The 9,788-nt window shown below is 39.4% G+C and overlaps 1 protein-coding gene across 2 annotated transcripts in view; it reads right to left on the bottom strand.

Moving 5' to 3' along the window:
* Nucleotides 1–519: 519 nt before the first annotated feature.
* The window catches only part of TRIP12 (thyroid hormone receptor interactor 12), a 153,236-nt gene continuing 143,967 nt past the window's right edge, over nt 520–9,788 (bottom strand). The window contains exons 35-38 of one of the 2 annotated variants that reach the window (XM_011969150.1): nt 7,907–8,020; nt 5,582–5,676; nt 4,970–5,073; nt 520–4,109 (exon numbers count right to left, since the gene is read on the bottom strand). In XM_011969150.1, the coding sequence (XP_011824540.1) occupies nt 3,913–4,109; nt 4,970–5,073; nt 5,582–5,676; nt 7,907–8,020 (510 nt within the window). In that variant the 3' untranslated portion in view covers nt 520–3,912. The remainder of the gene's footprint in view (nt 4,110–4,969; nt 5,074–5,581; nt 5,677–7,906; nt 8,021–9,788) is intronic. The other variant, XM_011969149.1, reaches the window with a different exon arrangement.

The raw sequence follows: 9,788 nt of genomic DNA on the forward strand, positions 1-9,788 counted from the left end.
TTCTACAGTGTTCTCCACTATCTGCCTCCAAAAAAAGCTAAGTTCCCTCACTGCATTACTCACCAAAATAGGAAGCTTTCCAAAAGTCACCCATGCAAGCACATACCACTTCTTAGAAGAACCCTCTAGTTGTGTATAATTTAATAAAACTGACCATGTAGGATAATGCTGTTTATTAAAAATATAGTCAGGGAGAAGGAAGTCAGTGCATTTATGCAATTTTACATACACATCTGTAGTTTGAGGTTCCATTATTCCAACAGTTCATATAAATCACTGTTTCAGATAAAAGGAAAAAAAGGCTTTACACAGGAGATCAGCAATTGGTTATAGGTTTGGAAATAGGAGTCGGCTTGTAGTAAAAATAAAACCACCTCTTCCATTATTAAAGAATGTCTCCTTTATGCGGAACAAGTCTTTAGCGTTAAGAACTTTTCCTCGCATAAGAATTGTTAACTTGAAGTTCTCGGAAAACAGCTAATCCTGTTTTCTCTATTTATAAATGCTATTTTGTCTGGGTTTTTTTGAGGTCACAAAGGAAGCGTCTTCAGTGATCTGTCACTACGTTTTCCTTTACCGTGTATGTCAACGACCGCAATGTCAAACCTAGGACTCATACAAAAGCATTTCGCAGAGAATCATAAATACAGAACACGACATGTCCGAACAATGTTCTCATTACAGCAGGGAAAACAAAATGGATCAAAAAACAAAGCCTAAAATAAATGAAGGCTTGATCATTTTGCTAGTAGAGAAATGAACAATAGCATCCAGAACCCTCCAAAAAGGATTTGGCCTATGAATGCACTTGTATGAAAAACTTCATCACATTTTTTTTTTTGGAATAGACTCCACTCCCATTTCCTGAGCTCACGCTCACTGACGGGAGTCCAGAGTACAGCCGCAGCACCTGCTAAGCCAGAAGGAAGACAGCAAACTTACAACTTACTCGCGACAGTCCTCAGTGTGGAAAATCAAGAGTTTTGGATCTAATTTCTTGGATACCGAAGTTGGTGCTCTGTCCCTTGGCCTTCTGTGTTAGGATGTATAGGATGCCCTAGGGAAGTCACTCCACAATAGGGAGTGGTCACATTCATTTGAAAGCACCACTCCTTTCCATGTTATGTACCTAACTCAAACCCAGTAAAGAGGGACTCCAAGCATAATTACTTTCTTTATATCCTGCTAGTGAAAGAAAGTTCTGTCACTACAAATGCAGGGAACCAGAGACAAGCATGAGAAGAGAAAAATCTGCATTTCTTATAATGAGTGGCTGTGTGAAAGGTTTCTGCTGGGTTTGGCTAAGGCATCTAAAACTCCATGTCCACTCCCAATTAGTCTACCTAGAACTTACAGTTCAGTCTTCTGGGGGCATAGGAAGAGGGGATTACATTTAGCTACCTCTTCCTTCTTAAAGTAGAATAGTTAAAAATAAGTTCTCGTGTATAAAGCAGATCAAATCAGTAACTGTCTAAATGACAACGCAAATTCGGTGTTAGCTATGACTAACATCTGACTGACTCCATCTCGGCAAGAACTAAAGGACAACAAAATCTCAGCTGCTATCCAACTAAGTGTTTAAAGTATACTAAGAAATTAGTGTTTGTTGATAGGATTACCAAGCAAATAAATTTAAGGCATAACTGGAGTTACAGCAAATGAAGTATATACTTTTTCCCTCTGATGCAATAAGGCCTCTGCCAAGAGAGATTGCTTTAAGAGTTTTCTTGCCCCAAATTAGCCAAAGGTCCCGTGTATTGGTGGAGGAGGAATAAGCTAAAGGCTGAGGCTTTTAAACAGATAACTACAGACTCTGAAACACTCAAGACTTTAGAGTTTGAGTCAAAATCATCATATATACTTATTAGAAGCTGGAATCGATGAGGCCAAATTTGCCAGGGCCACAACATGGATAAAACGTCAAGTACAGATGAAACATTATTTTGTTTACACATGTCTAAATTTTAACAGAACCCTTAAAAAATCAGGAACAAAATGCTATGTTCACACAAAAATCCTCGTGCTTAGTTTGCAGGAAAGTATCAGAACAGCTGAAAACAAATGGTTTCAGTCTTTAACTTCACGTGATGAAGCTGCTCAGCAACTGTGCTGTTAGTGGTGAAACTGCAGGAACAATTCCGTTCTTGGATTTCAGGGAAAAGCCATTCACTCGTCAGTCTCTGCAGAGACAGGCAGAGACTCCTCTGCCCCCAACTCCTCTGACAGTTCCCTTCCACTTAATGGGGTCACTACCCAAGTGAACTCTCAGGAGGGGACGTTTCCATATAAGGCCATGTAAGTGTAAATTGACACAGCAATCTATGTCAAACAAGCCACTGAGTTTCTTTTGGGTGGTGGGATAGGGAAAAGGGCCTATGTCAATGAAATAAGACTTACAGAACAGTCAAAGAAAATTGATTTCTCAAAGTTCAATAAAAAAAACCCAAAAAACAAAAAACTAGCTCATCTCTTATTTTCAAGGAGATGAATTATGGAAAATTCCTTCAAATTTATGCCACAGGCTTAATTTTGGACCTTAGGAAGGAATCTCCTCCCATTTTCTCTTCACATTTTAGGTTCTTCAAGTTGTTATTATCAATTGTTTGAATAGCAAAATCAGCCATGACGCGAATCATGGAGACACGCTGATTTCCTTGCATTGAAATACATCTATACAATTGAAAGTTATGCGTACAGCACAAAACTATAAACAAAAAGGTGAAGCAAACTTTCTTTATTTTCAGGTAAAAACATTAACCTGATGGATTATTGCAGATTTGAGAAATCAGCACATAAAACGACTGGACAGCATTGCTTACAGGTGCTTCTATCTGCGTCGAGACAAAGGCTGAACTGTTTTGTCCCAAGTCAGCACTGGGAGAAGGGGAAGAGGAGCGTGGAATAAAGAAGACTATGAACAAAAACGTAAAACAAAAACAAAGGGAAAATTTTTTTTTTTTTTTTTTTACTCCAACAGGGAAGGAAAACTGCTTAGTCTGTTTAAAAATTTTACATTAATTTAAAATGCTCTGGCCACAGAATAATAAATACCGGCCAGCCCAAGCTGTAGACTTCTTCACCTTCATAAAAGAAACAAATGAGCTCTCCCTGTCTCACTCCAGAGGCTGTTGCTGCTGGAATTGCCATGGAAACAGTCCTAGTGTGTCACCTGGCAAAAAGCCAGTAATACCCTAAACTATATTCAAACTAAACTATAGGAAAAGTCTACCTAGTTACAAAAGCTGAATTATATTCAATATATTTCCATCCAACGAATTTTAAATGAGATCTGAACTGGACAGAACATGGGACAATGAACCCGTGGGTCGCGAGCCCATGGGTAATGAAAATTGGAGAACTGTGAGTTGTATACAAAAACAACTGTGAGCTGCACAGACAATAATGAATCAGGGAGAGAAAATCAGAGGAAAGTGAAAAGCACATAGAGCTAGTCTACTAAACTATATTTGTCAAATACATGTGAGCTTAAATTTCTGTACTTATGTACAAGAGTTGTCTTTGGAGGAAACAGAACTGCAGACTTGGCTAGATGGATACACACAGCCCAGAATTAAACTGCACAGCGACATTTATTGTTCCAGCCTGGAAAAACATCCCTTTTTTAAATTTCACACAGCAAAGCATGTTAAAAACTTCACTCATCAAATAAATGATAATTTAAACAAGAACTTGCTAAAGAAACCTCATCACAACAACGTTTTAGGGCCTGATCACTTTAAGTCCATGGGGCCATTAATGAATATCAACCAAATGTCTCTTTATAATCTGCAAGCCGTTTTTCCTACAACAAGAAGGCGTAACATGTTTCCTTGACTCAGGTGATACATTAGAAAAGAAATCATGATTTGTTTCTTTTGCTGTAACAGGCAGACACTGCATTTCTTGTTGTGATCAGGAAAGATGGAACGACTGCTGCCCTTCTCTTGCTGCTATCAACAGTTTTTCACGCATTATCTCAATGCTCGAATAGTCCGGCAACTTCAGATAGTTCACACAAGTCATTACAGAGGGCAAGAAGTCATCTGGGTTTTCTGTTGATTCAAATGTCTTTCGGACAATTGTCAAAGGTGGATTCAAACTCCGGAATCCTGATTAAGAGAAAAACAAAGACAAGGAACTTAAGTTTTTAAAAAACGTCAACTATCAGAAAACATTCCACCGCTCTGTGGTACAATATTATACACAAGGCATTCTTTCTTGCTTGGCAATTACACATTCAATATACAGTAAGTGCAAGGAACCTGCTTTATCACTTAAAAAATCGCTATGTAACATGGAGGCAACAGTTCTTTATGCCTTCTGATTTTTAAAATGGAATACCCACAGTGGTTCATGGCTGTAATCTCAGCACTCTGGGAGGCTGAGCTGAGTCAATCGCTTGAGAGTTTCAGACCAGCCTGGGCAACATGGAGAAACCCTATCTCAACAAAAACACAAAAATTAGCCAGGCATGGTGCTGTGTTGTGCCTGTAGTCCCAGCTAGACGGGAGGCTGAGGCAGGAGGATCTCGCTTGAGCCCAGGAGGCAGAGGTTGCAGTGAGCCAAGATCACGCCACTGCACTCCAGCCTGGGCGACAGAGTGAGATCCTGTCTCAAAAAACAAAACAAATCAAAAACAATAGAATACCAATTTAACTTATATTAGGATTCAATCTGAAAAACCAGATTTTAGAATCCATTCTCATCTAAGTCAACTAAGAGTTTAGAATGTACAAATGGCCTGGAATTTTATCTAACCAGCATCACACATGTATTAGTAATCCCACTTCAATTTAAGACAAACCCCACGAATTTCCCTGCTAGTGGTCTCAACGTACTCTAATGATATTGGAATAACTAAGAGGCACTGCAAGTGAGATAAAGAATCTCTTGCTGATGGTCCTGAAGTTTCACACTCACAAACCCACCCATAGGTAGAATAAATGCTAAACATCAACATCGTACCCACCTCCAACAGGCAATCTTGGGCTACCAGTCACAAACTGGAGAAATAACCTCTGCTGCTCATTATCAAAACTACTGAGAATTTCAAACAAAAACTTCACAGCCCGACTATAACAGAAATAAATATACCACAATTATTTCATCAGGTTAGAGTTTTAATCACATTGCATTGCATCACATGACGTCAAAATTAGATAGATTAGCACTTTTAAATTACACATGTATTTCCATTACAATGTACTCAATCAAATTTGTTTCTGTTACGACTAGAATTCAAATGGAATGATTACAGTTGTAATAAGTAAGACCTGATCTGGTACTGTACAGATATTTCTGCTTCACTATGTGTAATAATGGGGAACAGGATTAAATCTGTCTTCCCCAACCCCTAGTATTTTCACAGAAATACTTGAGAAAGAAACCCTTGGGTCTTAATTTCCTATCTTGAGAGAAGTAAGGCCAAAACAGAAGCAAGCATCCATTAATAGGCAGACACATTTTAAAATGAACCACTCCAATTTTTGTTGTTTACACGTGTGCATGTGTGCATACACACACACCCCCCTCTCCACATTCTTCAGAATGAATAGAAAACCCGGCAGAGCCCAGTACTTACCTGTCATGAGTGTAACCGTGATCAGGCCTGCAGCATTCCATCAGTGTCTTTGCATCCCAAGTGTCTGCTTTACTGCCACAAAGGAGCTGATCCAGCTGTGAGTTCAAATAAGGGTAAAGAGAATTAGGAAAGAAACATTTGCTTACCTGAGTGAAAATAAAGGTCTATGTGTACCACACAAGAGTATCAGTCTCAGTACTAAAACTTTCTGCTCGGGACCTCTTTCTAAAAAAAAATTTAGAGATTCCACTTCCTTTTTAGCTGTACACTATTAAGCACCCTGCCCATCTGTAGGGACTTGGTTCTGGAGAAACCCTTCCTCTCAAACCAAAAACACCTGATGACCCTTGATTTCAGTTTTCCTTTCGTCTCATTACTTTAGGTGCTTTAAATGGATAATCTGCTTCTAATCAGGGAGATTTTATAAATCCTGGCTTTCAGAAACACAAAAGTATACAGTAACAGATGCCAAGGGAGAGAACATTGAGCTGGAGAAAGAAGTGGGATAAGCAAGCTGAACTAGGACACAGCAAATGGGTAGGTCTTTACACTTCGTAGAGAGGCATGTCTACGCCATATGGTTGGTTGTATGGGGACCAACCTAGATATTATAGAGTGCATATTAGAAAGCAATATATGCTTTCATGTCCTTAGAAAACCTAATATTGGTTTCAAATTAAAACCATGCCTTTCCTCTGGTTAACTGCTGATTTGTAGAAGACTGCATACTTCGAGAAAATCCAATTTGAGGCCAATGAAATTTAATATCTATTATATACTGCTCACTGTTTGCTCCTATATGTTTAAAGACAAAGCCTTGCTCTGTTGCCCAGGCTGGAGTATAGTGGCCTAATCACAGCTCACTACCGTCATGATCTCCTGGGCTCAAGTGATCCTCCAACCTCAGCCTTCCAAGTAGCTGAGACTACAGGTGCATACCACCATGCCCAGCTAATAATTTTTATTTTTATTTTAGACGAGGTCTCACTATGTTGCCCAGGCTAATCTTAAATTTCTGAGCTCAAGTGATCTTCCCACCTCCATCTCCCAATTGTGCCCAGCCTATTTAATTTCCATTACTCTGACAGGGGTTATTCCAATTTTACAGATAAACAGTCCTATCAGATACAGTAACTTGGATAAGGTTATACAGCAAGTGGTGAGGACCATGACTCTATTCCAGGTGACAAGCAGTGCCTACAAGTATCAGGCACACTACATGCTTAAAAAAAGTAGTAAATCAAAGTAGACACAAATATAACTAAGATTAAGATATTAAGTTAATCAAAAATTTACAGATTCAGTCAGTAGTGGACGTACACTCTAAAACTAGTATTCAAACAGTAAATAAAAAGATTTCAAAACGGAGGGAAACTGGACACATTCTAGAGCCTTTCTATATCTCACGACCAGTGAGCACTTCTTTTGAGATTTGGCACTTCAGATAAAGATGGTAATATGGTTTGGCTGTGCCCATACCCCAAATCTCATCTTGAATAGTAACTCCCACAATTCCCACCTGCTGTGGGAATGACCCGGTGGGAGGTAACTGAATCATGGGGGGCGGGTCTTTCCCAGGCTATTCTCATAATAGTGAATATGTCTCATGAGATCTGATGGTTTTAAAAGGGAGTTTCCCCGCACAAGCACTTGTCCTGTCTGCTGCCACGTAAGATGTGCCTTTCACCTTCCACCACGATTGTGAGGCCTCCCCAGCCACGTGGAACTCTAAGTCTAATAAATTTCTTTCTTTTGTAAATTGCCCAATCTCGGGTACGTCTTCATCAGCAGCATGAAAACCGACTAATACAGATGGCTAGAGAAAACCAAGCACATAAATCCATTTCTTCCATTCTCAGAAGTATTCTCTGTATTTGGCAATTAGATAATTTGTAATAGTTTCTTAAAACTTCAAGGACTAACTTTGTGAAACAATGTCTCATCGAATCGAAGTTTCATTAAGGAATAAAGTAAAGGCCCCTCCATGTCTCTTGGCTTCCACAGCAGTACAGAAACATGCAGAACATGCCACACACCACACGAGTCCCCATTCTCCACTGAATGGCACTGAGGGTCTAGGCTGACAAAGATGCTATGCTTACTCTGTCACGCGTGGAACCCGCTCCTCCAATCTAAGAGAGGACACCTACTTAACATTCTTACTTGCTCAGGAATTCTTTCTTTCCTTGTCTTTCCCAAACCATCACATGCTATCAAACACCCATTTTGTTGTTTTTGTGCAACAATACGGTCTTTGACTAGGCAGCACAGAAACATTCCACTAAAATTATAGGTATGACCATTTTTTAGACATAAGCTACTCACTTCCTCCGGGTAGAAGTACTGAAGATGACTGAGTGGGAAGACTGATTCAAATCCATCTCTGAACGAATCAAATTGCCTAGCAACGCCTTCATTTAGTGCCCAGAATATAACCAGCTGCAAAAAGAAAGTTTTCGAAGAACTGTGACAAAATTTCAAATCTCTTTATTATTTAATATGTGGCAAAGTACAGTGAAACACCCTTCTGGATCACTTAATAAAGAATAAACAAGTTATTAAGTCTTTAAAATACCTGCTAGAAAACTACATGAGTAAAACCTCAGGTTGACATCTAATGTGGGGCTCTTACCAATAACAAAACGTAAAAATATGCCATGTGCATTTATATTTAGTATGTTTAAAAAATCTACTTATGTTAAACCCATGCCATAGAGTTATATTACCTCACTAGATGGGAATCAAATGAGAACTTCCCAAGAGGATAAAATGAATTAAAGGTAATGTTTGAAGAATCACAATTACCCACTATGAAGGGTTTTTAATTTTTAATGCAAAACGTTTAGTTGTAAATCCTGGGAAGTTCTTAGACCCAACCTGTCTGCAGTGTGTGCTTCCTATTAGAAGTAGGCAAAGCCTGGAAATGAAGTCACACACAATTGGAGGGTAAGAAAAAGCAACTCTTACTGGTCCAACAATCTAAATGTTAACTCATTATTTGCTAGGAAGATGGAAGAATAGCTTTCACAAAGTCAGAAGAAACAGGATGAGAAGACAGTCCCACTGACTATTAAAAAGGAATTACTTATGAATCACACAACTGTTAAGTAACAGGGGATTTTGGTTGTTATTATTATTTCTTTTGGGACAGAGTCTCGCTTTGTCGCCCAGGCTGGAGTGCAGTGGCATGATCTCAGCTCACTGCAACCTCCGCCTCCCGGGTTCAAGCAATTCTCCTGCCTCAGCCTCCCGAGTAGATGGGACTACAGGTGTGCACCACCATGCCTGGCTAATTTTTGTATTTTTAGTAGAGACGGGGTTTCACCATGTTTGTCAGGCTGGTCTTGAACTCCTGACCTCGTGATTCACCCGCCTCAGCCTCCCAAAGTGCTGAGATTACAGGCATGAGCCACTGCGCCCGGCCGGTTATTATTTAACCTATAATCTCTCTCTCTTTTAAAGCTGATGAAGAAACTGGAGATGAAGTTTTTCAGAGGCTCCATCTAAAGTCCCACAGCAAGTTAGTGGAAAGGTCAGTTCAAGGGGTAGGTGGCCATTCTGACCTAAATCCAATGCCCTTTCCACCCAATGTCACGAATAAACCAAAACAAATTTGTCAAACATTGGTAATAAGGATCTATATATAGTTGTAATTTAAAATACAATTTGTGTTCAATATAAAATTACTTTTCCTGAATTTAGCAAATATAGTCAAGCATCACAAATTAATATATACATGCTTTTTTTTTTTTTGAGACGAAGTCTCACTCTGTTGCCCAAACTGGAGTGTAGTGGCGCAAGAGTGGCTCACTGGAACCTCCACCTCCTGGGTTCAAGCGATTCTCCTGCCTCCGCCGCCTCAGTAGCTGTGCACCACCATGATCTGCCCACCTAGGCCGCCCAAAGTGCTGGGATTACAGGCATGAGCCACTGTGTCCAGCCATATATATATTTAGTGCGTTTTAAAAATCTATTTATGTGAAACCTATGCCATAGAGTTATATATTGCCTCACTAGATGGGAATCAAATGAGCATTTCCAAAGAGGATAAAATATTATTGAGAATTAAAGGTAATGTTTGAAGAATCACAATTAGCCACTATTAAGGGTTTTTAACTTTTTCTTTTTTTTTTTTTTTTTGAGATGGAGTCTTGCTCTGTCGCCCAGGTTGGAGTGCAGTGGTGTGATCTTCACTCACTGCAAGCTC

This window comes from Mandrillus leucophaeus, unplaced genomic scaffold, assembly GCF_000951045.1.
Source record: "Mandrillus leucophaeus isolate KB7577 unplaced genomic scaffold, Mleu.le_1.0 Scaffold878, whole genome shotgun sequence".
NCBI lineage: Eukaryota > Metazoa > Chordata > Mammalia > Primates > Cercopithecidae > Mandrillus > Mandrillus leucophaeus.